The sequence below is a fragment of the Drosophila subpulchrella genome, chromosome X, assembly GCF_014743375.2.
Source record: "Drosophila subpulchrella strain 33 F10 #4 breed RU33 chromosome X, RU_Dsub_v1.1 Primary Assembly, whole genome shotgun sequence".
Lineage (NCBI taxonomy): Eukaryota > Metazoa > Arthropoda > Insecta > Diptera > Drosophilidae > Drosophila > Drosophila subpulchrella.
Genome location: NC_050613.1, coordinates 22438411 through 22465581, shown reverse-complemented (window position 1 = coordinate 22465581; position 27171 = coordinate 22438411). Strand labels below are relative to the sequence as shown.

General features: G+C 39.2%; 5 protein-coding genes across 5 annotated transcripts; 2 read left to right on the top strand and 3 right to left on the bottom strand.

The window, feature by feature from the left end:
• The first annotated feature begins 1687 nt into the window (after nt 1-1687).
• Nucleotides 1688-3837, top strand: LOC119556946. The gene is made up of 3 exons (XM_037869439.1): nt 1688-1905; nt 1970-2161; nt 2730-3837. The coding sequence occupies exons 1-3, from the start codon at nt 1830-1832 to the stop codon at nt 3701-3703; spliced, it is 1242 nt and encodes a 413-aa protein (XP_037725367.1). The 5' UTR covers nt 1688-1829; the 3' UTR covers nt 3704-3837.
• Nucleotides 3838-4114: 277 nt separating this feature from the next.
• LOC119558294 (putative gustatory receptor 10b) lies at nt 4115-5906 on the bottom strand. The gene is made up of 3 exons (XM_037871685.1): nt 5661-5906; nt 4764-5495; nt 4115-4267 (listed from the first exon to the last, which is right to left on the bottom strand). The coding sequence occupies exons 1-3, from the start codon at nt 5904-5906 to the stop codon at nt 4115-4117; spliced, it is 1131 nt and encodes a 376-aa protein (XP_037727613.1).
• Nucleotides 5907-6498: 592 nt separating this feature from the next.
• Nucleotides 6499-8100, bottom strand: LOC119558004 (gustatory receptor 10a). Its single transcript, XM_037871112.1, has 2 exons — nt 7036-8100; nt 6499-6657 (listed from the first exon to the last, which is right to left on the bottom strand). Exons 1-2 carry the CDS (start codon nt 8098-8100, stop codon nt 6499-6501), a joined length of 1224 nt encoding a protein of 407 aa, XP_037727040.1.
• A 442-nt stretch (nt 8101-8542) lies between these two features.
• On the bottom strand, nt 8543-10491 carry LOC119556222 (odorant receptor 10a). Its single transcript, XM_037868206.1, has 5 exons — nt 9953-10491; nt 9390-9577; nt 9051-9340; nt 8841-8993; nt 8543-8593 (listed from the first exon to the last, which is right to left on the bottom strand). Exons 1-5 carry the CDS (start codon nt 10489-10491, stop codon nt 8543-8545), a joined length of 1221 nt encoding a protein of 406 aa, XP_037724134.1.
• A 9174-nt stretch (nt 10492-19665) lies between these two features.
• On the top strand, nt 19666-26902 carry LOC119556223 (glutamine synthetase 2 cytoplasmic). Its single transcript, XM_037868207.1, has 5 exons — nt 19666-19827; nt 19952-20136; nt 24813-25153; nt 25726-25917; nt 25988-26902. Exons 2-5 carry the CDS (start codon nt 19953-19955, stop codon nt 26378-26380), a joined length of 1110 nt encoding a protein of 369 aa, XP_037724135.1. The 5' UTR covers nt 19666-19827; nt 19952; the 3' UTR covers nt 26381-26902.
• The last annotated feature ends 269 nt before the right edge of the window (nt 26903-27171 follow it).

Genomic DNA, 27171 nt, shown 5'->3' with positions numbered 1-27171 from the left:
TATTGCAAAAACGTCGACGACGCCACAGCAGCATCAGCTATGGATATTATTTCAAAAATATATACACATAACTATTATACAAATAAAGTAAAAACAAATTGATTATAATTTTCACAATGTATGCGCCGAGAGCATTGTTATATTTAATAAACAATCCTGAAAAACAAAAAGGACAAACAATTAAAAACAAAATAAAAAACTATTCAAATAATTTCCACTCTAAGCGAAACAAACAAGAAAAAAGAAGCTGAACCCTAAGTGTAATAAACAAGATACAAATCGAATCTCTTAATCAATTTGATACATCCAACTAGCATACGAAAAGCATTGCATTAACTAACATTAAACGACGAGCTGAGGAGTTAACTATAGATAACCGCTTAACAGGGTGCGCCCCACGTCTTTTTGGGTAACTATTCGTAGCAAGTGATCTTTTTTTTCGCTCAAACAACAAAAAATACTACTTAAATGAAAGGGGAAGGCCTTTTTTCCAAGCGGTTCTTCCGAGACACGCCAGGCCCCTTTAAAAAAAAAAAAAACCAAATTCGAATCACTTTTCCAACTAGCCTTAGATTTTACTAACAAACATGAAACCCTCGAGAACTAACTATCAAGCAATTATCAACTAGATAAAGAAAATATACTACAATTAGAGCAAGGAGCGCTGCAGCTGAGAAGGGGAATTTCCTTGTCAAAAAAAAAAAAATAAACCCATTCGCCCCTGATGATGATATATGTATAATCCTATCCACTTAACACACGCGCGCATACAAAGCATGGGAAAGCGTTTCATCAAAATTGTGCCTTTTCTTTTTGTTGTTGTTGTTGTCGAATCGAATATCGAATATCGAGTGTCGAATATCGATGAAAATACACACACACATAGACACATGTACGGGCAAGCTTTCGTTTGGTTTCCGCTCACATTTACATCCCGTTTACATCACATTCACATTTACATTTACATTTACATCCTAACCCACTGCCACCCCCATGAAAATGCAATGGTTTTTTGCTAGTCATACACCTACGAAAAACAAAAAAAAAGTAAAGGAAAGGAAAGGAAAAGAAAAGAAAACTTTAGCCTTAGCGATGAGTAAAGAAAGTAAATCAAATTCAATTTTGTTGAAGTTCGCGTATGGATCGGCAGTAGAGCTATATGTATGTGCTATATACGATAGTACAGAAGAAGCAGAAAAAAAGATATTATGAATTGGGTTGATATATATGGGCAAAAACACACAAGTACACCCAACATATGTACAATACTCATGTTCATGTGCGAGAAAAAATTTGGAGACCCCATTCGGCCTCAAAAGCGTTTTCATTATGTATTATGTCAAATGTAATTTGTTCATCAGCAGATGAAACACTCGCCCACACCCCAAAAACACACTCGAAATAAACCGTAATAAAAATACGTAATCATATGACCTGGTTTTTTATTGCTTATTTAGGAATCTAGTGCAAAAGGAATATAAATATATTTTTATAAATTTTGTTAAGTTAAAGGGTGGTTAAAAGCCTTAACTTTTTGTAGCACACTTTTCAGGATGCAGCTAAATATGCATAAAAATCGTAATTCAATAAAAATGTTTAATGTTTATTTATATTATTTTTAATTTTTAATTTAAAAGAAATTGCCGAACGTTTTCTCTATTTACCCGAGCAGGCCTCTAATTTACTGTCGTTTAGTTCGGTTCCCAAAACTAAGTAATGGACTCAACTGAATAAATACCCATGTGAAATTCGGTCTCTAAATTGTTCTTCCGTTCTCCCTTTTTTTTCTTTGTGCATTTCAATTGAAGTCGTGGCGACTTCAGTCAGCAATGGCACACACCATCAGATTGGATTGGATAAGGAGGATCCTGAGCTCAACCGGTTCTAGACAATGCCGCCTATTGCGTAGGTTTCAGTAGTTGGATTATTATAAGAATTGTGGTTTATAAGTAAGTTATATACTGTGCAGATGATGTGGGAAGGCCACGGATCTGCAACCAGGGACCCTTGAGGCGACTGATGCGTCTGATCAGATACAACTCGGGCACGGCCTCAGGGGGTAATGAACCTCGCAAAATGGGAAGAAAGCCCCAGAACCCGGGGGAACCACACCAGAGCACCGAACGACAATCACCTTTCAGGGTCAACACATCCCCAAATGGTAAGATCTTATGACTATTTTTAGGGAATTTGGAGAGGGATTAAAATTACCAATTAAACACTACATTGCAGAATCTTAAAAATATTAATACAGATAATATTACATTAAATATTAAATTAAATATTGATACAGATAATATTACATTAAATATTAAATTAAATATTAATACACAGAGAAAATTCTGACTTTCTCATCTGAGTTGAAAATGTTCTTAAAAATAGAACGACATTTTTAAGTTGAAAATGTTCTTACTTTGCTCGAATCAAGTTGAATTTTCGATATTTAAGTACATTATATGTACCAATAAACTATTAGTTCAGTCCTTAGTGTATACTTATCAAAAAGTTGTTAAATAAACTCAATTTAATTTTTCTCTTCTCACCATTTCGTTCTTATATTGATACCAAAATGTACTTACACGGTTTTTAAGAACGAATGTTCTCAATTCAAGAACATGTTCTCAATTTAGTTTTCTCTGTGTACAGATAATATCAATAGATATTTTACAATTCACATAGCTAGACAAATTTTAGAAGTACAAAACATAAACTATCGCCTCTTTCCACAGCTAATATGGTAAGTATGCACCCTTTGGTCAAAGGTCAGGACAAGAAGCGCCTGCCCTTCGAGAAGTCAGCCACCATTAGGACCCATAATGAGCAGAGGAGAGGGGAGCAGCTGGCGAGGACCCTGCGATCGCAGGATTCCAGCGAAAGGCCCAGGTCGAGCTCCACCATTCCGCTCAAGATACTCGAGATGGTGCAAAGGGAGCGCAGGCTGACGGGTCATCCGCCCAGGGATCGCAGAATGTCCGTGAGGAGCCGGAATATGGAGAGGATGGTGCGTGAATCGCAGGCCAGGCTCATGAACGAGCGGGTCAAGGAGCTCTTTGAGAGGCAGGAAGAAAAGGAGGTTGAGAGGAAGAAGTTGGACGTTGATTCCTTTGTCCCCGAACCCAAGATCACGAAAGAGAATCGAAGCAAACTGGAGGTCAGGGAAGTGGTGGATTTGCTGAAGAGGGCCATTTCCCTGGCGCTCTTCAACCACAAGAGGCCAGTCGAGGTTATAGACCTGAAGGTCTCCAGGATGCAGACCAAGCTGGAGTGGAACGCCAGCTCCATGGAGACCCTGGCCAAGGATATGGATAGCTCCCTGCAGACCACCCACGCCTACCACATGCGAGTTCGCTGTGCCATGGTCCTGAGTCCCAGGAAATCGCAGGAAACCGAATCCACAAGGGCAAACTCTCACCAAATGGCCACCAATCTCATCAAGGAGGAGCAAAGACGTCTGGACAAATTGAGGGCGGAGAGGGTTCCGTTAAAGTTGCCGGAGGATGACCTTAAACTGGAGAATATCACCAAGAAGTTCACTTACCCAGTGACCACGGCCAAAACAACGGACTTGGATATTAACTCGTTAATTTGCCCCAAATCTTTTTTCACAAAAGACATTGACAATTCGGGAAATAATTTTCCTATAGACTTCGTCGAAAATCCAGATGTCTTCTCCCACTTATCCAAGCCGCTGACGAAAAAATAATAGTGGAATAAATCCAATAAGGGAGCTTCGGAACTGTTGCCACACTGAATTCGAATTTTAGGAAATGATAACTCTACAAAAATATTCGATATTTGACTTTTTATGGCTTAATCACATTTTATAATTATTTTCTAGGCTTGAAAAATATAATAAAATCGATGTGAAATGTGCTTGATTGGATTTGAGCCCAAAATTTGTTTTGGTTATAAACTTAAATGATCAGCTTACTTCTTTTACCTTATGTGGGGCCTTCAAAACTATATGGGCACATAAGCTGCGTGTCTGGCTTTTACTTCGTTACAGATCCTTTCCCCTTAGATTATACTTTCAATTAACTGAAGTGCCGATTGAGTGCCGATTATACCATGGTAACTTAACTTTCTGAAGGCTTGAAGGCGAAGGGTAGTTTAACTACACATAGCCCATCTGGATGATAATAATACCATTGGCCAAACTGCTGCTAATCAAAGCGAAGGCACATTGCATGTCCATCGTAAACATCCCCAGCACTTCGTTCTCCGGCGAGGCACTTCTAATGGCTCTTCTCAAAACGGACAATTCCCACTGGAAAAATATATTATTCGGTAAGTAACATACACTTTTGTGATAAGCTAATTTGAAAAATATTGGAAAAATTAGAAAAAGAAGATAAATAATAGCTAGCTTTGATCTTTAGTTTGAATAATAGTTGATTACGATAATATATTTTTAGGAAATTCCTTAAATATTTGTACTATATTATATTATATCTTATTATATTTGTATTATATATATTCAAAGTGAGTTTAAAATGATTTGTTTTCCTTGTAAAATCGGTTTCATAGCAACAAAAAATGTAGGGGTAAAGTTGAGCAATGCAGATGGTTAAGTAACTATAGAAAAAGTTTACTTCTATAAAAAAAAATTCTTAAAAGTGAAATTACTATAAAATAATATAAGTATTTTGTTGTGAAAGTAACTTTTCATTGGTAAAATTTACAGTTGGTTGGCTTGGAACCATTCAACTATTATTTTGACCAATGTGTACCTTAATAACCTGTGTTCCTGGCTTTTTCCTCACCTGTCTATGGGCCGCCTTGGCATCCTCGTCCCGCCGCCGGAGTCTTGGACTGGTGCAGACTTCGTTCTCCTCCGCCATCAGGTGCTCGCAGACGATCTGCAGGAGCAGGCCGTCTCCCAGGATGACCAGAAAGGAGAGGGCGGTGAATAGGACCTTCATGGAATAGATTGGCATACCCAGTGCACCCTGACCCTCGATAATGATGGCGTAGCCCAGGTAAATTGTGCTTGTGTTGTAGTAGAGCTGGAAAAACAAGGTGATGGCCACCAGCCAGGCGAACATTCGATGAACCCGCCTCCCAATCCCCAACAGGCGCTCCTGCCTGCGCAACTGCTCCATGAGCTGGCCATAGGATCTCTGCTTCCGCTGGCCATTCAGACGCAGTGCCTCGCTCAGGTCGAGAAGCAACAGGATGTAGGCCATCTGGGCGGCATCCCGAGTCAGTGAGTTGTAGACGAAGTACAGATTCGAAAAAATGTCAGCCAGTTCAAAGGATCGTGTGCCCCAAATCAGTAGGATGCTCAGCACAAAGTTGAAGTTGTTCACAAAGTTATGGATCTTGATCAGGAATGCCCTGCAGTAGAAGCGACTGGGCTCCTGGTGGTTCAGTTCCTGCTCCAGAATCTCGGAAACCTCGTTATACGCCTGGCACACCTCTCGTTCCCGTAGCACTCGCATTAAAATCTGAACTATGAGCGACACAAACTGTATCACTATGTTGGTGTAAAAAATCTTTAAAAAAATACATAACTTCAAATTAGAAACTATCTTTAAATGAAATGATTTTTAAATAGTCTATTATAAAGTGTACACTCAAATAAGTGTTTCCCTAAATTTTGGAACTTGTATAAACAGGAAAAAAGATTTTCCTTAAAATGGTAAACTTAACATACTCACCTGATCCATGAATTGTTGTTGTTCTTGCTCAAAAGTGCCATCCGCGAAATATGTTGAGGAGCATATATAGTATGCGTAAAATAATACCAAGTTTGCGGCCATTATGAGCCAGCTGTAGATCGCCAAAAGTCGGGAGTGGACCAGGCGCCGCCTGCTGGGACTGTAGAAGTGGCAGGATAGTGCCAGGACCAGGATCACTCCCCACCAAAGGCGCAGAGCCATCCGGCAAAACCTTGCGACTCCCATTGTGGCCAGCAACTGAATGTATCCTCCATTCAGGAGCCATCGTTTATCGTCCCGAATGGAGTACACCACCTCTCGAAATCCCTATACGAACAATCAACACTCCATTGAACTGCTATCTTTAAAGGACACGCCTCATCCAATGTCCATGGAAAAGTCCTCTACAATTAGCCTTCATCTTTTATTCTGTTTCATAATCAACATCCCATTGGTGGGGTTAATTTCTTTAAAATAAGTTCTAAAGTTATAATGACGCTTCATAAAAAAATGTAAAGTATAATCTTAGTTGTAGATCTTATAAAAATATAAATTATATCTTTACATAGTTATTTTAAATAAGTAAACAAATAAATCTTGTATAATTTTAGTATATTTTAGATGTGACACAAACTCTGTCTAATAAGTTCATAGCGTTAAAATATATTGATCTATACAAACGTTAAAAAATTGCTCTATTATAATATATAACAGTTCTAACACATATTTAAATGAATTTTTTTGTTTAATGGTGACTATTTCCTATATATTTCTTCTTAAGCTTTTAGTTGTTGTTTTAAATTCGGGTTCTATCATTCCGTTCTCAGTTGCCTACTTTTTAGGACTTCTTGCGCAGATAGAGATCAAACTGCACCAGAGTTATAAAATAGGAGAAGGCGGTAACAGCGATGAGGTATACCAATCGGCGATCCAGGTGTAGAAGGCCACAGAGCATCGGTGGTTGGTAGTTAAGTAGCTCAAGCGAAAGGTGTTCTATCTGTAAAGGAATATTTTTTTTATAAAGCTTATACCTTAAATGTTTAAAAGTTAAGCAAATGGTTATTATACGGGGGTTATGGGTGTCTAAAAGTATGCAACAATATATCTCAAACTCAGAAATGCAATGAATACATTTCCTTATTCACTGCATACCTTAGGATACCCAAAAGTGATTTCAAATCCCTTGTGATCTCTGTGACTTCATGATATATAGTACCTACCTCCCTGGTTATAGGTGTCTAAAAGTATGCAACAATATATCTCAAGCTCAGAAATGCAATGAATACATTCCCCTATTCACTGCATACCTTAGGATACCCAAAAGTGATTTAAAATCCCTTGTGATCTCTGTGACACCATGATATATAGTACCTACCTCCCTGGTCAGCCGCTCATCGTGTGCCGGTGGCTCTGCGAATCTCCGCATGGTCAGGGCCACGCCCTCCAGCTCCAGCTTGATGTGCTCGTTGAGCAGGGCCACAATGTAGGTGTCTATGTAGAAGCCGGTGGCATAGACCGAGCCCACGACCACCGGATAGCTGACCTCCTCCAGCGACTGCTTGGCCAGCATGTGGAACAGGGTGTAGAAGTTGGTCAGGTTGTTGATGAGGGTGCTCAGCATGAGGCCGATCAGCTGGAACTGGTGCATGCGGAAGCTCTCCTTCTGCAGGTCATGGATCTCCCGGCACCGTCGCCTCAGCTCCTCCAGGCGATCGCTGAGCTCGCAGCAGCGATGGAGGAGCATTCCACCTGGTCTCAGCCCGTCCAGCTCCTCCCTGAGCAAACCCAACTGGAGATTGAACTGCCTGTAGTACTTCAGCACCGAGGCATTGATCCAATAGCAATAATCCGCCATATTCTCCGTGTAGTTCCACAGCACAAAGGCATAGATGGCAAAGTGTACCCGCACCTGGCTGACCGAACCCTTCTCCCCCTCGCCATATTGGGCAAAGATGCCGCACACCTGGACCATCATCATCAGGTTGATCAGGCAGAACTTGAAGTACATGAAGAACTCGAAGGGTTTCTTTGGCTCCTGCGGTGCATTCCGGAATTCCCTCTCCAAATGCATCCTCTGCAGCGTGCATCGCTGATTAATGGCCACGAAATGCACGGTATTGGCCACATAGGTCACAATCACAGTGGCATACTTAATCGCCGTATTGGCAAAGCTCACATAGAAGAGCAGCTGCAAACGGCGGTCCAGAGTGTCGGTCAGGGTGCGAAAGTGGTAGCCAAAATAGCCGGGCAGCACCACAATTAGCAGCAAGCTGAACAGGTGACCCCACAGAATCAGGAGCACTTTAATGCCACGTTTCAGAGCCCTCTGGGGAATATAATCGATGATCACCTGGCCATAGATCAGGGCGTACACATGCCCATACTGGTAGAACTTGATCTCGTGCCGCTCCCAGAAACTCCGCTCATCTGGCGATGTCATTCCGGGTCCACTTTGGTCAACAAACTGAGCAGCACCATTGTTTCATTTTCGAGTTGCGTGTTTTGGGAAATGAAATGGGCCAACGGGAGTGGTAAAGCCAGCTCCTAATTATTGGAGATGGCCGATACGAAAGGCTCGAAAAAAAGGTGCAAGGTGAAAAACTGCCCTTATCTGTGTTTCCCCGAAATACAAAAGCTTTTGTTTTAATTATTGTATGCATTTAATTTAAAAACGTTCCCAAAAAAATTAAGGCAACTCAAACTTTTTAACTCAAAAAGTTTTAAAATTGTTATGGGGTGGCAACCCTAGATGATTCTGTCGCTAAAAAATGTTCTAATATACAAAATATTAGAAAAAATCCTGCAAATTGATGAACGAATTTTCTATTTATTTAAAAAGTTAGAACATTTTGACAAACTGGGAACATATATTATATATACATCTACTGAAAGGATGTAACCAAGGCTATAATGGAGCCCGAAGTCTGAAGAATCTGCAAAAGATAAAAATAAGAGTTTAGTAAATTAAAATGTAATAAGATTAAAAAGGTTTTGTGTTTATATATGACAATCAATTTTTTTTAGTTTTACACTAAAAAGTTTAGAGTTTCTGTGTTAATGGCGACTTTATTTTAAAATTAATTTATTTTGCTTAGTAATTTTACTATAACTTAATTTCAAAATTCTAAAATTCAAGGCGAATATTTTTTTTAGTGTAGATTTTCTGTAGGAGTAACTCACCGAGGCAAAGGTGGCCAGTGAAGGTGAAAAGAAGGGCACTGCCATGGACATGGGCCGCTGGGATCGCATGATCAGAAAGAGAACCAGGCGTCGCTGTTGAGGCCTAAACAATTGCCAGGGACAGGAGAACATCACTTGGCTCAGTTCCGCACTCTATAAAAAGGAGGTTAGAAACCTGTACAAAATACTATCAAAAATCCAATATCCTACACTTTCGGCCACCAGAGTTCCGCCATAGCAATAAACCAGCAGTTGGCTCAGGGCTGCGATCGTATAGGCCACATAAAGAAGGGCTCCCAGACCATTGTTGCTCACGGCCAGAAGATTGACCATGCTGAAACCAATCACCATGCCAGCGGACACAAAGTGCGCCAAGGTGATAATCACATAGCGCTCCCGGAAAAACATGGTCAGATTGAGAATGTCATTGTGCCTGATGATCACTGCCCGCATTCGCTCCTCCAAATGATACAGCTGCACTGGCGAAAGCTCCAAGTGATCTTCAAAATTTAAGAATTAATGCAGCTTCCCTTGGTTTTACCTACCCACCTTTGTAGGGCTTGAAAATGGATCGTATCTCCGACTGCAGCACTTCAAAAAGAGCCGACAAGTGGGCACAGAACTCGAAATAGAAACCATCACAGCCTCCGAACATAAAGATGGTAACATAGCCCGTGTAGGCAATGAATATATAGGTCAGGGGAAAAAATGGTGATCGCAGAAGAGCTTCTGGCATGCTGTAAAATTATGTCTTATAGTTATATGTATAAGGATACATCCAAAGAAAATATTCTTATAGAATTTTTGAGTTCATCCGGTGTGCCACACAAATCACTAGGGTTTTGAAATCATTTTTAAACTTAAATGTAGGTGTCTAAAAGTAGGCTATAATATATTTGAAGCTCAGAAGAACAACGAAAAATGCTGCATACTTTTAGACACCTACATTAAAAGTGATTCCAAAATCCTAATGATTTGTACATACAACCCGACTTTTTAAAAATATTTTAGAACTTTCTTTTCGTAAATTTAGTTTTTCAAATACGAATTGTATTTAGGAGTAGATCAATTTTGAGTTTTCTATTCTGAATCTGCAACTGCAATGGGCTCACGTCATATTGAAGGGTGTGAACCAGGCGAAATCGTCGTCTCGATTCTGGAGGTACAGGACCAAGGCGATGAGGATGGGTTTCAGGTTGTAGGTGGTGCAAGTAAAAAATCCGGTGGACAGTGGCCAGAAGTTGATGCGGGCCGCCATGACGGAGTGTTTCAGCCGGATTTGCCGCTGATTCGGCAGCTCCGGCCTGAGATCGAAGAGCAGGCTCCTCAGGCGCGTCCACATGGCCCACAGATCCTGGCGATAGCGCAGCATGAGGAACATCTTGAGCAGCGTGACCGCCGAAGTGCCCGCCGGACAGAGGGTCTCCAATGCCAAGGTGATCTGCTGTTGGTCCAGGAAACGTAGTCCTGCATGCAGTTCGGTGATGACGCCAATGGCCAGGATCACGAAGTTAACGATGCATCTCAAGGGCAGCCTGTCGCCCGACCTTTCTGGCCAATAGCCCATTATGTTCAGGCTGAGACGGGGCACAGCAAAGAAATACACAGAAAGGGATTGATCGCGCTTGAGGAACCGAAACCACTTGGCCATGGTGGATGTATCTTTTTTGACTTATCCTTACCATACATCTTCCTTATATAGGCCGTTGTAACCCTTCTAATACACTTAGGAAATCTCATTTAAATGATTCAAATTTGTAATCATTTAATGATAAGGGGTTTTTAAGTTAAAAATGTTGGTATATACATACGATAATCTAAAGAACCTATTTTTAATTTTCTTAAAAAGATATGATATGATTTAATTTAAAATTTGGATAATTATTTTAAAGTGTAGCTGCCATAACCCTTATAATTGACTTGTTATTCAAGCAAAGTTGCCCAAAGTAACTTTTGCAATTTGAGGGCTCCGATAATTGGCTGCGCGGATGGTATTTCACCTTTCGGATCCCTGGGACTCGTAGGCTCCATTTCTTATTTATGGGACAGATGGGGAATCGAAGCGAACGACAGGCACAAGTGGCAGGGAACGAGTCGCAATCAGAGCTAATGCATCAATTAGCGCTAGCCGCTAATTCCAGTAATCAAAACACAAACAAATCCAGATTAAAACACTCGGACGTCGGACTCGTCCAACTCGTGCGTTTTTAACTAATCTCCAGCCCACTCACGCACAGCATGAGGTTTCAGGAGCGGATTCAGGGATTATTGGATACAAAAGATGGGAAATTAATAGGCTTATGATGGATTAGAAACATGACTTGCATGGGTATTGGTGTAGGTGGTATAATAGTAACGATAATACAAAAAGAAATTTTAAAATGAGTTGTCCACATTTTCAATAGTATTATCTTTATTCTTGTAACTGCTCTTTTGCTTCCTATCCCTGTACTTACATCTAATATTTATGCCAAGTAAATATAAATGTTTTTATCACCGCGTTAAGCATATTCGCGACTTTACTTTGAACTAATCATTTAGAACCTGAAATGATGACCTTGATGAGTCACAGTGATAAGGGGGTAATTACTCACAATAGGTGGCCTTATCAGAAACAGAAATCTGGTGCCAAGCAGGTTGGATATAAAGCATGTTGTTTTGTCATCACGTGATTTAGGGGAGAAACGTTTATGGAATGTAATGGAATGTAATTCAAAAATTCCGTTTAATTGGTATAATCAGATATACACAGAGAGAAATATCCAAGAACATTGTTCTTGAATTGAGAACATTCGTTCTTAAAAACCGTGTAAGTATATTTTGGTATCAATGTTCTCAATATTAGAACGAAATGGTGAGAAGAAAAAAGTCAAATTGAGTTTATTTAACAACTTTTAAGTATACAACTTGATTCGAGCAAAATAAAAACATATTCAACTTAAAAAATTTCGTTCTATTTTTAAGAACATTTTCAACTTAGATGAGAACGTCAGAATTTTGTCTGTGTATATATCTTCTTTCAAGGAAATGTTTTTTCATATAAAAGTGATTAGGTATGTTCATTTGCAACAAGTACAAAAATAAAATGGGCTTGTATTGAAATTTGCTTGGTAATCCACCTTATAGAGCACCTTAACACCCCCCTCGTGGAATCCGCACCTGTTCGCCAGCTGCGGAGTCATAAATCATGCAAACCTGTCGGCTGATTTGTATGCCGGGTTTTCGAGTGCGACCATTGATGTATTGAAGTTTTTGTCAACGCCACAGACGAGTCTAAGTTTTTTTATGCCATTTTTTATGTAGTATATATACTTCGATTAGCAGCGCACGTTCCTCAGCCGGTGACGTCAGCAATGGCACGCACACACCCGGAGGCACACGGGCTCTTTTTATTTTTACTTTGATCGGGTTTGAAAAAGCCGCGACATCGACATCGAAGGTCGATCTAGAACACCGATAAGGTTGCTCTATAGGTTGAGCCTCCAAAAGGTTCTTACAGAGAACTTGCATATCTATTAAAAAGTGAAAACGAACTAACATTTGGCATCTCTCAGTATCGCAATTGATACTTTAGGGCGCAAGACAGGGATTCAAATTTTAGATAAAAATTATATTTTTGTCGAGATTTCTTGATTGTAGTTTGGCCAAATTAAGTAGTACAACTGAAAGACTGACTGTTTTGATCAGCTTGCAATCTACGCTAACGATCCCAATCACTTCTAGGGAAATTTATTTTTTGACCAATATTCACATTTTTCATAAGGGGATACATCATTTATTTTTGCAAAAAATGGCAAAAATCAAGAATTTTCAGGTTTGAGTCCCAGTGGATTGCATTAAAATTACGAGTTCAACGATCTCACGTTTATTTTCTTTGTAGCAGCCAAAAAACTGAATTTTTAGGGCGAAAATATGGGATTCCGATTTTAGTCAAAAATCCGATATTTCTATGCAGTTTTTCAATCGTAGTTTGGTCAAATCAAGGCGTACAGCTAAAAGACCGACTGTTTTGAGCAGCTGACAACCTATGCTAACAATCCCCACCACTTTCAGGAAAATTTATTTTTTGACCGATTTTTTCATTTTTTGTAAGGGGTTACATCATCTATTTTTGCGAAAAATGTGAAAAATAAAAAAATTCTAGGTTTGAGTGCCAGCGGATTGCAATTAAAATTACGAGTTCAACAAGGTATGACACTTCTCGATCTGACGTTTATTTTCTTTGTAGCAGCCAAAAAACTGAATTTTTAGGGCGAAAATATGGGATTCCGATTTTGGTCAAAAATCCGATTTTTCTATGCAGTTTTTCCATCGTAATTTGGTCAAATCAAGGCGTACAGCTAAAAGACCGACTGTTTTGAGCAGCTGACAACCTATGCTAACAATCCCTATCACTTTCAGGAAAATTTATTTTTTGACCGATTTTTCCATTTTTTGTAAGGGGTTAGTTATATCATCTATTTTTGCGAAAAATGGCAAAAATGAAGAATTTCCACGTTTGAGTGCCAGTGGATTGCAATTAAAATTACGAGCTCAACGAGGTATGGCACTCCTCGATCTGACGTTTATTTTCTTTGTAGCAGCCAAAAAAATGAAAAATTAGATTCGGATTTTTGTCAAAAATACGATATTCATATTTTAGTCAAAAATTTGGTTTTTCTTTCCAGTTTTTCGATCGAAGTTTAGCCAAATCAAGGCTCAAAATACAAAACTGCCATGTTTTAATGCTAATGGATTGGAAATTAAGCCAACGACTTAAGATACTTTTTTTCTCCCCTTTAATATAATTTATAAATTCTACAGAGCCACCATTTTAATATAGGAAAAATGGCAAATTAATGGCTCATTTTAAACCTTTCCCCCTCTGAAAAATACAAGGGCATCAAATTGATTTAAAACACGGGATGATGATAGTAATGATGATGGGTAAATTGCTTGATTCGCGGGATTGGGATAGATTTGATGGGCATAATTGCAGCGGCAGTGCCGAGTACCGCAAATGGCTAGCAAATTGAATCAACGCCAATTGTTCAGCCGTCAGCGGTTGCCCCTTTTCCATATGCATTTGGTTTTGGTTTTATGTTTTCAGTTTTTGTTTTTATTTTGTTTTTTTTTTGACTGAACATCAAATCGCAACTTCCTTGCAACTGAGGCAGTCGCCCTATCTCTCACGCACGCCCACTGCTTATCACGCAACACAGGTACAGTGAAACCCAAAAAAGAACCTAGTGGATATTTAAGAATTTGTCATATTTTGAAATGACTCTAGTTTAACTTAGATCCCACCTTAGCAATATAATATTTTTTAGATAACGAATACATTAAGAATAATGCATCAAAATTTCATGTTGTCTGTAATACTTTACCAATTGAAATCTTCTATAGGAATTTTGTTATTTTTTGGATAACTCTTAAGGGTTATACCAAGGATCTACCCATCACTAACTAAGATAACTCAGAGATCACTGTGCATATAGAAAGGAAGCACCCAGCACTCAGCTCAATTGAGATGGCCTGACATTGTTTTTAAAGAGCCAGCTGGATGAATAGAATCAGCAGAATCAGCTGAATCCGCCGAGGGTGAGGGAGCTGTCTTAATTTGGATGAGGGGCATGGGCATTTGGGGGTCCCAGAGATATCCGATCACGCCGTTCAGTTAGATTCTGTTTCATGACAAGCCGATCCAACGCGAACCGAACCGCGTTGAGCTGGCACCACAGAACCAAAACACAAAAACAATACAGCGGGCACATATAGTGCACATGACTATTAGATAAGTTTATTATAGAATAAATAAGCGTGCGGGCCCGTTCCCAAAGCCCAAACCCGAATGCGAGTGCCATAAAGAAGTTAAGCAATTCAGACAGTTTAGAGCATAAATTGTTTAATAGAGTTTATACGCCAATTGGGGGCATAAAGAGTGTCGCATTTTATAATTTGGTTTTTTTTGTTTTCTGTTTCTATTTCTATTTTTTCTTTTTCGCGTCGAACTGCAGACGCACATCCCCTGGCACAGACTTTCCAGATAGGCAGTTGGAAATACGTAAAGCTGGCAAAGTTCAGGGTCTCAGTGGACGGAATCAGCAGCACTATGGCTGGTGGTGCCTCCAATCTTTTGACTGGCGGCGTTTATCGGCCATCGGTCGACGAATTATGTAACTTTATGAGGGCCCACAAGTGGCCAGAACCCAAAACCCAAACAGAAGAAACTAAGTGGCAAAAAGAACAAAATCCACTCGATGGAGCGATAGTCATCTGTAGAAAATGGCGCCAAGAAATACGGTGGCCCCCATTGATTTTCTGATAATGCTTTCGAGAATTCCCAGGGAATTTATGCTTTTATAGGCAAATTTTTAACAATAAACTTGACTTTAACGTCCAGTTTTAAAACAAAACGGAATAGGCATTTAAAATGTTCCTAACAAATTACATTACATATAACAAATAGGGATGACACGTTGCCGTTATTTATTTTATTATTGAATAAAGCAATTAAACAGTAAGCTATACAGACAAATACTTAAGATAACAATAGAACCGAAAACGTGACAACGAATACTTCTAATTGTAAAATTAACACTTACTATTAGGAATATAGCATTGGCATTATTCCCACCGCTGGAATCTAGTCCAGAATGGGATCCAACCGAATGGGTGACCCCAATGGGTTATCAATCGGGAAAGTGGCGCCCAACGCGGGGCCTAAAAATAGACCAATTTACTTCTGGTTGTAAAAGTATCACTTACTATTAAGAATATAGCATTGGCACTATTCCCACCGCCGGGATCTAGTCCAGAATCGGATCCAACCGAACTGGTGACCCCAATGGGTTGTCAATCGGGAAACTGGCGCCCAACGCGGGGCCTAAAAATAGACCAAGCGTCCGATGATGGGCCTCGATGATAAATTGCCGCTTGATGATCGCCAATTAAGCTGGCGAAATTAATGCGAAATATGAGAAGTGGTAATGCCAATTCAAATTCCCCCAATTACCACAGTCTGCGCCAATCAATTAGTCATGTACTATACAATACATGTGTATATTTGTACAAGAGGCACCATACAGTTGCTGCCGCTGCCTTCACCTACTTACCATTGGGTCGGTTATCGCCGCCACGCGTCGCCGGCTCTTCTTCTAGCCGGCTATTTGGGTCGGGCCACCTCCTGGGCTCCTAATCTTGGCCAGCTTGGCCAGTTCGAGCGCTATCGCAGATCAAAGTTTTTACACATTTCGTTGTATACTTTGTTTGGCGTTTGCTCGTCTTACGGGCTTTATGGCCAAGCGATTGCCTGGCCGTTGCCTAAGCCAATTTGAATGCAGCCGGCAAGAGAGAGGCTCGCGAAAAAGCCTCGTTAAATGCGAGCAAACACCAGAAGACGGACGACAATCGACGATCGACGATCGACGGGCGGTTTACAGGGGCGGCGGTGTAGGGGGGGCGTTGACCGCAGTGGGAAACGCATGCGCAGTTCACGTGAACAGATAGCCAGCGTTGACAAATAAGCCGATTTTCTGGCCATTTTTTAAATTCCCTAACCGCAAAAAGTTTTAAAAAATGTTGTTTCAATTTTTTTTAATATTTAACAGATCTCATGTATGCTAGGACTTAACAATTAATTTGTCTTTATATATTTTTCTAAGCATAGTTTTTGATTAAACAACATTATATCCCATCAATATCAACATCTGTATGGTTCTACAAAACACTTAGACTTATAAAATTGCACATACGCACTGTTAACGAAGTTTATTATTCAAAAACTGTTAGTTTCCTTGCAAAACTCAAAAATAATCTCTGTCTCTTTTATATGAAATTCAAGAAATATTAAAAATATAAGTTTTATTTTTAAACATTGTGATTAATCAACTCGGAAATGTGAAAAACACAAAGTGATTTAATTAAATCACTCATACGCAGTGTTGACCAGTTTTATACGCAAACCTGGCTTATGAGTAATTTAATTACAAATTGCAGTAAAATAAGCAATATTAAAGTATTTTAACATTTTTAAGCCCAGTTCTGATTGGCTTTGTTACCACAAAAATAGCTTTCTGGCCAACACTGAGCCGAATTGAAGACGCAGCCGACGATTAATAGAAAATTATTTCACGTTTGCTTGTGTGTTTTATTTTATGTTTGTCTGTGCGTTTTTCGACATATGTTAATTGTGCATTTAAAATTGAAATAAAATGTAGCTTGTCGCAATTTATTTGATACGTTAACTTGTTGTTTCTGCGACCGTCTGCCCGTCCAGACGATTTTGTTTGCATTTAAATTTAGATCAGCTGGCGAATTTGTTACACCCAAAGAGAAAATGATTTTAAAGCTAAAGTTGCTGATAGATATAGAAAATTTAATGAATTTAAAAGTTATAAATAAAGGTGTAAATAAGGCTTTATTTAAACTCATTTGATATTTTTTATAAATTTTCGGATTGATAGAGAAAATAAAAAATTGAAAATCGAATTCCCTTTTAAATATTTAAGAAGTCAAAATGCTACAAAATCTATCAATAGCTTGACTGGTTGTAAGGGTATTTCTAATAACTTTTATAGAAAGTAGGAACAACTCCATAAGTAACATATGGTAAAATACCATTTTAGGAATAACCAGCCAGTTAAATATGGAAAACTGCCCTGATAAGCTGTAAATTCCGGTCAGTTTACATTAGACCCCCCAGACGAAGCCATAAAAATCCACCCGAACAATTAACCTTTTTGTGCGAAACTCGTTTTCAATCAGTTTTTTTCACACCTTTGGCTGGCAAACGCGGCCAACATTTTGCCGTGGGTGTAGGGTGCGTTTGGCGAATGGGCGTTAAGGAGTTGGAAATTGGGTTTTGTGGGTTAAGGGGGGCGTTTTGGGGGTCTCCCACCTTTTGTGGGCCAAAGGAATGGCTCCCTTTTCGGCGTATTTATTTTCGTTTCTCAACCTGACGAGGTGAGCACAACGCCAAATAATAATAAAAATGTGAGAATCTTGAAAAGGTAATTAACACATGGTCGTGTTTGCTTTATGCGCCATAAAAATAATCAAAAAATCGAGTCACACATCCGAACATCTTCCCAGTTGTCCGAGTGCGAAGTGATCGGATCGGAGAGCCTATAAAAGCGGATCAATCGCCGCTGGATCTGCGCAGTCACTCCTAAGAAGTGCCCACTGTATCAGCTCAACTCGAAACTCCCAATCCTAACCTCAATCGGTATCAAGAACGCATTCTTCTTGAAAATAAAAAAAAAAATCTCAAGTGCCCGTTAAAAGTTCGCGTTCGGTATTACTTTCATTTAGAGTTCGTAAAAACATTTTAAACACACAGTAAAATGCATTCAGCGTAAGTTGTTCATCATCACATCAGCAAACTGTCCTTGTCCTTGTCAAAAAAAAAAAAAAAAAACAGAATAAAAAATGTTTATAAAACTCATTTGCTGGCGATCCAGCTGATAAGCGACTTTTACTCATTTACACGCATTTGCCCGCACATCAAAAGTGAATTAAAAATAAACAAAACAATTTGGCAACTCAACCTGCAACTGTTAATCTACACGGGGAAAAAATATCTGAGTTCTAAGGGTACTGAAAAATTGCATGGGTCTCTGGAATAGTTAGGTACAGGGTATTTAGAAAAATTATGAAAAAAGCAAATACCATTGCTAACGTATTTGTTACCTAGATAATATTTTGGAATTTATCCTTGTTTAAAAAGATCAAGTTTCCTACTTTATAAGTAGGAACTTTTCAGAACGGTATTATATTTATAGGTTTTTTTTTAGAAAATTCCCCATAGTAACCAGTTTTTTTAGAATAGTTAGGGATAGGGTACTTAATATAATTATGAGAAAAGCAAATATCATTGCTATCATATTTGATATCTAGATATCATTTCGGAAATTATCCTTGTTTAAAAAGAACAAGGTTTCCACTTTATAAGTATGAACTTTTCAAAACGATATTATATTTACAAGTTTTATTTAAACATTCCCCAAAATAACCAGTTTTTGTACTATATAAGTATATAATTTTCAAAACGGTATTACATTTACAAGTTATATTTAAACATTTTCCAATGTTCCCTAAAACTATAACTTAAAAGTTTTCAAAACGGTATTATATTTACAAGTTATATTTAAACATTTTCCAATGTTCCCTAAAACTCGAACTTAAAAGTTTCATAAAACTAAAAAAGAATTATTTTTTACTTTAAAAAATTCTTAAGAATGATTTTATTGCGTTATACTGGTATCGTTCAATGTTATAGATAACAATTTTAAATTTTTTTTTAGGAAATCATAACATTCTTTGTATTTATTAACCAAATAGATTTGATAGATACTCATAGAGAAGTAATACCTATTTTTCTCCGTGTTACCGGAAGCGTGAGCCAGGAATCCAATTGGGAGAGCAGCGCTCTCCCTCTCGCCGTCTTCCTCTCGCTCTCGCACGCGCCACAAGCGACAAACTGCAAAGCGTCTAATCCCCGTGGGTGGGAGTGGGAGGGCGAGCGGGTGCGCGTGCGAGTGCGAGCGAGAGAGTGGGGGCGTTGATCGTGCTGCGACTGCGCTGCAGCAGCGCTGCTTTTGCGGCGACGACAACAGTTGTTGCTTGTGTTTTCAATGGCGCGCTGCCCGCGTCGCTGCCGGCGTCGCAGTCGCTGCTAGTTTGTTGTAAGTATAGTACAGTGTGTAGTGTGTAGTGTGTAGTGTAGTGTATAGTATAGTGTATATGGCCGTATAGTATAGTTTATACAGCAACAACGGGCGCGTTGCTTTTGTTTTGCTTTGTTGTTTGTTGTTGGTCATTATAAATTGAGTTGGAACAAGGGGCTCCAGCTTAGTCGTGTTCCAGTAACGCTTCCGCGCACACCAAAAAATTCCGATTCCGAATTCAGAACCAACTGAAAACCCCCGGAAATCCCAGAAAGGACGCAGCCGTGTCCCAAATCATCCATCAGATAGTCAGCCCCAAAGAGAGTGCAAATAGAAATCAGGTGCGGATCCAAGAATCAACAACAAAAAAAAAAGAAAGATAGAATCCGTTTCGAGTGCCAAACGAACATTGTTTATTTCTGATCCACTCTCATTTTTTTTTGGGTGCCCTAATCGCAAGAGCAGTATGTCCGGTAGGATCCTGGAGGACTCGCCCAATGCGCGCATCAACAAGACCATCCTTGACCGCTACCTGTCGCTGCCGCTGCAGGAGAACATCGTCCAGGCCACCTACGTGTGGATCGACGGAACCGGCGAGGACCTGCGCTGCAAGGACCGCACCCTCGACTTCATCCCCCAGAGCCCCAAGGGTGAGTCTATGAAAAGATATTACGGGTGTTGTTATAGAACTCAGGATAGTTAAAAATATCCGTTAACCAATAATCTTGGTATTACCAAGAGATTTAAGATACTGGTTTGGATTTGTAGTTACATTTATAGTTTGCATCCCAAATATTTCTGAGTTCCCAATCATATTACTATTCCAATTTCTTATTATTCGATTCAGAAATCGACTTCATCCCCCAGAGCTCCAAGAGTGAGTCTATGAAAAGATATTAGAGGTGCTGTTATAGAACTGGATAGTCAAAAATATCCATTAACCAATAATCTTGGTATTACCAAGAGATTTAATATACTGGTTTGGATTTGTTTATTTTCTTAATTGTACCCACAATATAAATTTACATCTTACACAGATCGAAACTAAAATCCAATTATCAGATAACCTTCTTTTGGGATTAAAATATCTAATGGATCCTAAAAAATATAGTTTCTCTCAAAGCTGATTAAAAAATCTATACCATAGGAACCTTTAAACACCCCTATATTATTTCCTTAAAAAGACCTCAACATTTTACTTTAATGTTTATGGATCAAATACCTTCTATTTGCTCGATAAGGCCCAATTATAATTCCCGATTAGTTTCTTGTTAAAAAGCGCTTCGATCAAGTAGTTGAAATACCGGCATTAGGTATTTTCTAGCTTATCGCAGCATAGGTCGCGCTCGCACTTGATTTATGTGCCAAATACTTGATTTTCTGCGAGTGTAATCTTATCTGGAGTGGCTAAGCTCTTAAAACTGTCTCCGTCTCGGGCGCTGCCTGGATTTATCACTACACTACACAAGTTTTTGGCGATCCAAGTCGCTTTTATAACCACCTGCAAAACGTAATGGGGATTTAATAGGTCGGGTGTGAATGAACTTGAATTCCAAAATGGGAGTAGGATTAGAAAGAAAGTTAAGCTGCCATATAAAAATCAATTCGAATTTTTAACAAACGACTAATTCAATTAGTTAGAAACATTAAAAAAGTAAGGAATATATAAGGCTCACCTTTAAAAATACCCAAAACAAAGGAAATAGAACAAAGAATCACAAAGAAAGTACTCAAAAGAAGAAAGAAAAGATAAGTCTCGCCAGGTGCTAATTTCTACAAATTAGTCAAACGCCTTTAATGACCAGAAATACAGGCACACTCTTAAATTGGAAGCTAATTGAGTGAACTTCTAAATTCAGACGATGTGTTGAGTTTCGTTCACATGTTTTATATAACAGATCATTCCAAAGTCAAGGTTTATTTACATTTATTATTAAAAATTCTTAAGATACATTTGTAATTTCTTTAGGCAAACTAGTTATGGATGAATAGACGCTCATCAAATCAAAAAGCTAAATATATTTGAATCCCATAAATCAAAAACCATATTTATGTAGCACTCATACTTTGTCGTCCACTATCTTCCGCTGTCAGTTTTATTCATTTTAAATTCACATGTTGCCAGCAATTACTACGCAATAGCTATGGCTATACTATATTATACTATGCTAGATCTGTGCGATTTTACGAGCGTCTGAAAATCCAGCCCATAAACGCCCCAAAATTGGTGGCAATGAACGGCTTCGTCTGTTGCGGTTTTTTATTGATCCCTCTCACGGGGTTATATAACCCCAAACCCAGCGATGACCTTTGCCTTGGCACGATTCTGGCGGCGGTTCTTGGGCTCTGCGAACGTCTGGGAAGTGCTTTATGGTCTAAAAACAGAATTTTCACGACTCGCGTCTGATAATGCGATTTAATCGCGCGGGCTTTATAAACGACCGTCCGGACTTGAAAGAGTTTACTCGGTGCTCGGTGTTAATTGATTGCGATTTAATGTGCAATTACCGGCGGTGTGGAAAGAGGAAGCAGTTTAGGGGGCTATGGGTATTGAGGTACTGTAAACTAATTTTGAACTTTCTTACTTTAGCTGGGACACGTTTATGGATTCCGTTTATATTATCACAGAAGAAGATAATAACAATCCCCTTGTAGTTTAAACTCACTTTCCAAAAATATTTCCTGGTTATTTTAATTGTTGAATGTTAAGGGAATACTTATCTTTGCAATCAAAATATAAAACCATTTAAATAATACTTAGTTTTATCACACCTTTTGAAAAACACATTATTAAAGTGTTTAATTAAAAAAAATAATTTTATAAATTAAATAGATATTTGTAATTTTCTGCCCTAACATTTGCTAGTTCTGAAATTTAATTTTTTAAACTAAAAAAAACTTTGAAATATTATTTTTTTTGCACAAAGAAATAAAAAGATCCAGCTGTGAAACCGCAAACCCAATCACCCGTGCGACAAGGACGGATAATTGTCTGTTGTTCGGCCTAAGAAAAAATCCCCAACTTTGAAAAACCCCGATCAGCACGCGAATCTGTCATCTTAATTATTCCACTTGCACTTGAAAGCAAAAGCAAAACACAAACAAATAATAAAAAAAAAGAAAAGCAAATGACTTAATGCGCACAATTACTAATTAAGAATCGCACTTACACTCGCTGTGTCTCCCTCGCACAAAGTGCATTCGCCAGGCGTTGGAAAGGGACGGTCATATGTATAGTGTAGGTGTTAGAGAAAGCAGAATTTTTTTTGTATCTTATTTGTTTTTGACAAGTTTGTAAGTGACGACACACCCTAATGGGGAAAAGGGAGGGGTAGAAGTGCATTTAAAGTTCAAAGTGGAAATCTAATTGGGCACTTGGAAAAAAAAACAATTGTCAAATGACATCTAATCGATGGAGCGTGCCCCTTTCAATAAAGGACAATCGATTTAATCATCCATTCCTTTAACCCCCAACCGCAATAAGAAAATATCAGCTGCAATCAAAAGTAATTGAAAACTTTGTAACCCGATTGCATTTCTAAACACTTCAGCCCCTAAATTGCAAGTCACTTCAAGAATGGGACAGAAAAGTACAGTTTGTAAAGGTGGATAGGGTCACACTAAGAAAAATAGTGTGGCCTTAAGACTATTTTCAAGTTATAAAATAGTAGATTCCCATAGGTCTCATATTCTTTTATTCCAAATTTTATAATTATATTTGAGATAAATGAGAAAGTTTAAACTTAAGATGAAACGCTGATGCATTTTAGAGGGTTTTTCCCCCATTAATGCAAGTGTTAAGGTCAATATTTCAGATGAATTACTATATAGTGCCCAGAACTAGTAACTTTCAAGATCAATGATCTCGGGAGTGCAGTCTCCAACGACTGATAATGCAATCGGCCTTTCGTGTTATTTGTCTCGCCGTGTAGGACTGAAATCGGAAGCAAATAGCAACAGTATTTGATGGAGGTGGTATGATGTCTATGAGGAGGGGGTGTGATGGGTGGTGCTGGGCTTCGTGGAGAGCAAGGCTAATAACTGTAGTGCTCTGGTGGCACAGTGACACACTGACATTAGTAGTGGAGAACCAGTTGGGCCTCTGTGTGTGAGTGTGTGTGTGGAAAAATCTACAGCTGTTTATCAATTCGAGTGGCACACAGATACTCGAGCACACACACACACACGCGCGCAGAAGAGTAGATAGAGGGGGACAGAGATAGAGAACCAACACGAGATACCAGATTGTAAATGAAAACGCCGGCTCAAGGTCACCCCCCGCCTGTTACAACAATGCACCGCCCACCCCCCCCCCCCCCCCCCACTCAGCGGGATATTTGCATAAGTGAAATATTTTCATTAGCATTATTTACATACGGGGAATTAACTATTTATTATAATAAACAACGGGCAATGGGGAAACGAGTTACCGAGTAAACACACATCCGTCATCCAACACCACCCCTTTATCTCAATTTTTATTCTCACTCGCAAGCCGCATTATTTTTTTGTTTTTGTTTCTTGATGGATCATCAAAATGCATGGCGAGTTTAGGAAAAATAATAGCGAGGAGGTTGCAGCTTGCGTTTTGAAACTTAATAAGCACAATAATTCCATTCATTTGAATACTCGCTTACATAAACAGGGGTACAGTTCTAAAAAGCATAACAAATATTCAAGTGATACAATGTAATATACGAGTTTTTCTCCTTAAAATGATATATTACTATTTTAGCTTCTATTACTATCACTTTAACAAGGTTTTACTCACCAGAAGTCATTTTTGCTGAACACAATTGTATTAAGCTAGTTGTAAATCAACCTAAATTAATATTTAAACAAAATTAAATGGTTCTCTGCTGACTTTGGAAACTGAAAGTGTTTCATAAATCGTGTTAATATATGGCTAGTAATAAATTAAAAGCCTTAAACAAATCCTTAAACGGTTTAATAAATTAGGTTTAATATATAACCATTATCTATATCATCTATAATTGAAAGATAATATATTTTATTGGATGATAGAAAAGTAGTTCCACTTGATAATTGTGGTTTCCTTAGTCCACTGTGCAAATGGCAACCAACCATTTGGTTTAAAAAATTACGTTAACGATTCTTGGGCCTGATATAGGGGAATACTAATGGGGAGATGTGAACTTTCAAACGGAACCCCAATCGCAGGCCCAGTCAATTGCCGTCAATTATATTTAATTCGAGGGTATCGCATGCTAAGTGAGCGACGAGGTCACCCCTTCAAAATTAACCCCCAGCGACAGCTAATGGCCATAGACTAACCCCCCGTTTTGTTTTTTCTATACACTTACAGAGCTGCCCGTTTGGAACTACGATGGAAGCTCGTGCTACCAGGCCGAGGGGTCCAACTCGGACACCTACCTGTACCCGGTGGCCATCTACAAGGACCCCTTCCGCCGCGGCAACAACATCCTGGTGATGTGCGACACCTACAAGTTCGACGGCACCCCCACGGACACCAACAAGCGCAAGACCTGCCTGGAGGTGGCCAACAAGTGCGTCGGCGAGGAGCCCTGGTTCGGCATCGAGCAGGAGTACACCTTCCTCGACTTCGACGGCCATCCACTCGGCTGGCCCAAGAACGGCTTCCCCGGACCCCAGGGACCCTACTACTGCGGCGTTGGTGCCAACAAGGTGGGTCCTCTAATATAATATCATTTTTAGACTATCTTAAAGGATTTCTTAATTCTTTAACTTAAAATATTGAAATATTAGAATTATAAAACAATGGAATGAATATTTTTTTAGTTTACTCTTATCCAAAACATACACAAAGTGCCTTGCTTTTGAATAGAAATCTATTTCCATTTTCCTAACCAATGTGGCGAATACGTAACTTTCCGTTCTTAAGTTCATTTTTGAAAACTTTATTTTGTAATCCAAAAAATTTAAATTTATTTAAAATTTTCTTTTTTAGTATTACTTAAAATAGGAATAGAATAACACAAAATGGAGGCTATACCTAATTTGTTGTCAAAATTTCGCTATTATTATTAAGACTTTCTACAAATTCTGAAAATTTCGGTTTTGAAATATAATTTTCAAATTATTATACTATATTATATCAATTAACTTAACTAAATTTTTAAAAATGAGAATATCATAAGGAACAATTATGCGTATGCCAAATTTTTTTGTTAAACCCTTAAGACCTTTTGTTTATAGTACAATATTAATTATATCCTTGACTCACCTCACTTTTTCAGGTTTACGCCCGCGACATTGTGGATGCCCACTACCGTGCCTGTCTGTATGCCGGAATCAAGGTGTCCGGAACCAATGCCGAGGTGATGCCCGCCCAGTGGGAGTTCCAGGTGGGACCCTGCGTGGGCATCTCCATTGGCGATGACCTCTGGATGGCCCGTTTCCTCTTGCACCGCATCTCCGAGGAGTTTGGCGTGAGTTAACAATGAAATCTTGGTAGCTTTCAATGCATAACTTATGTGAAAACAATTCTTCAACACACAGATTGTGTCCACTTTGGACCCCAAGCCGATGCCCGGCGACTGGAACGGCGCTGGTGCCCACACCAATGTGTCCACAAAGGCAATGCGCGAGGATGGTGGCATCCGGGACATTGAGAAGGCGGTGGCCAAGCTGTCCAAGTGCCACGAGCGGCACATCCGGGCCTACGATCCCAAGCAGGGTCAGGACAACGCCCGTCGTCTGACCGGCAAGCACGAGACGAGCTCCATCAACGACTTCAGTGCCGGAGTGGCCAACCGCGGATGCAGCATACGCATTCCCCGCGGGGTCAACGACGATGGCAAGGGCTACTTCGAGGATCGTCGCCCCAGCTCCAACTGCGATCCCTACTCCGTGGTGGAGGCCATCTTGCGCACCATCTGCCTGGACGAATAGAAGGGGGGCTTGGAGGGCACAGGCCCACATCTCCAGAGTTGTTATCGATTTATAGATTGTTGTTAAACCACCTTCGATCCACTGACCCACTGACCCACGAACACCCGAACACCGAAAGCGAAGTTATATGCATACCGTAGGCTTAGTTTTTACCCAACGTATTTTCGAAAACCCAGAACTAGAATCCTAAGGCAGCCCTTTTTGCTGATATTTCCCGTGTTTTTTTTCGTTTTTTTTTAGCTGCTGTTATTTAGGTTTTAGTGTGAGTTTTTTTTTTGGACCATCAATACAATATATATGGTCAGCGAGATAAAGAAGATGAGATCAAGAGGAGCAAGAATCCAAAAAGACATCCCCACCACCCCCACAAAAAAAGACAAGAAACATAAAGCTCTAGTATCAAACACTCCCCCGAGACCCCCATAAAAGACCCAACCCCCTACTTGTTAATGATATTAAATAATTAACTTTAATCCTAAACTACATACATATACTCTCTAGTTAAGTAAATGCACTAAAAAATAAAAAAAAATACACAATACAACAAAGGATGTTTTCTATAAATGGTTTTGTGGGTGATATCAAAGAACAAATCCTTTAAGGGCGTGGTTTTTTAAAAACTGTGGCTTGGATTTCTACTTTTACTTTTTGCGTTCAATCAAAATGATTCGAAAAAAGTATTATAGTATTATGAATATGATCTACAGAATTACTATAAATAAAAAAATACACAACACACAATCTTTTAGTGGTTTGGTTGGTAATTTTAAAATAACCACTTAAAACTAGGG

Coding starts and splice junctions, on each gene's coding strand:
- LOC119556946 (XM_037869439.1), top strand. CDS start 1,830: ATGGCACACACCATCAGATTGGATTGGATAAGGAGGATCCTGAGCTCA. Junction 1,906..1,969: donor TAGACAATGCCGCCTATTGC/GTAGGTTTCAGT, acceptor TATACTGTGCAG/ATGATGTGGGAAGGCCACGG. Junction 2,162..2,729: donor GGTCAACACATCCCCAAATG/GTAAGATCTTAT, acceptor CTCTTTCCACAG/CTAATATGGTAAGTATGCAC.
- LOC119558294 (XM_037871685.1), bottom strand. CDS start 5,906: ATGGGAGTCGCAAGGTTTTGCCGGATGGCTCTGCGCCTTTGGTGGGGA. Junction 5,496..5,660: donor AACAACAATTCATGGATCAG/GTGAGTATGTTA, acceptor ATTTTTTTAAAG/ATTTTTTACACCAACATAGT. Junction 4,268..4,763: donor CCAAGGCGGCCCATAGACAG/GTGAGGAAAAAG, acceptor ATATTTTTCCAG/TGGGAATTGTCCGTTTTGAG.
- LOC119558004 (XM_037871112.1), bottom strand. CDS start 8,100: ATGACATCGCCAGATGAGCGGAGTTTCTGGGAGCGGCACGAGATCAAG. Junction 6,658..7,035: donor ATGAGCGGCTGACCAGGGAG/GTAGGTACTATA, acceptor ATTCCTTTACAG/ATAGAACACCTTTCGCTTGA.
- LOC119556222 (XM_037868206.1), bottom strand. CDS start 10,491: ATGGCCAAGTGGTTTCGGTTCCTCAAGCGCGATCAATCCCTTTCTGTG. Junction 9,578..9,952: donor TTCACACCCTTCAATATGAC/GTGAGCCCATTG, acceptor ATAATTTTACAG/CATGCCAGAAGCTCTTCTGC. Junction 9,341..9,389: donor CATTTTCAAGCCCTACAAAG/GTGGGTAGGTAA, acceptor TAAATTTTGAAG/ATCACTTGGAGCTTTCGCCA.
- LOC119556223 (XM_037868207.1), top strand. CDS start 19,953: ATGTCCGGTAGGATCCTGGAGGACTCGCCCAATGCGCGCATCAACAAG. Junction 20,137..24,812: donor CATCCCCCAGAGCCCCAAGG/GTGAGTCTATGA, acceptor ATACACTTACAG/AGCTGCCCGTTTGGAACTAC. Junction 25,154..25,725: donor GCGGCGTTGGTGCCAACAAG/GTGGGTCCTCTA, acceptor TCACTTTTTCAG/GTTTACGCCCGCGACATTGT.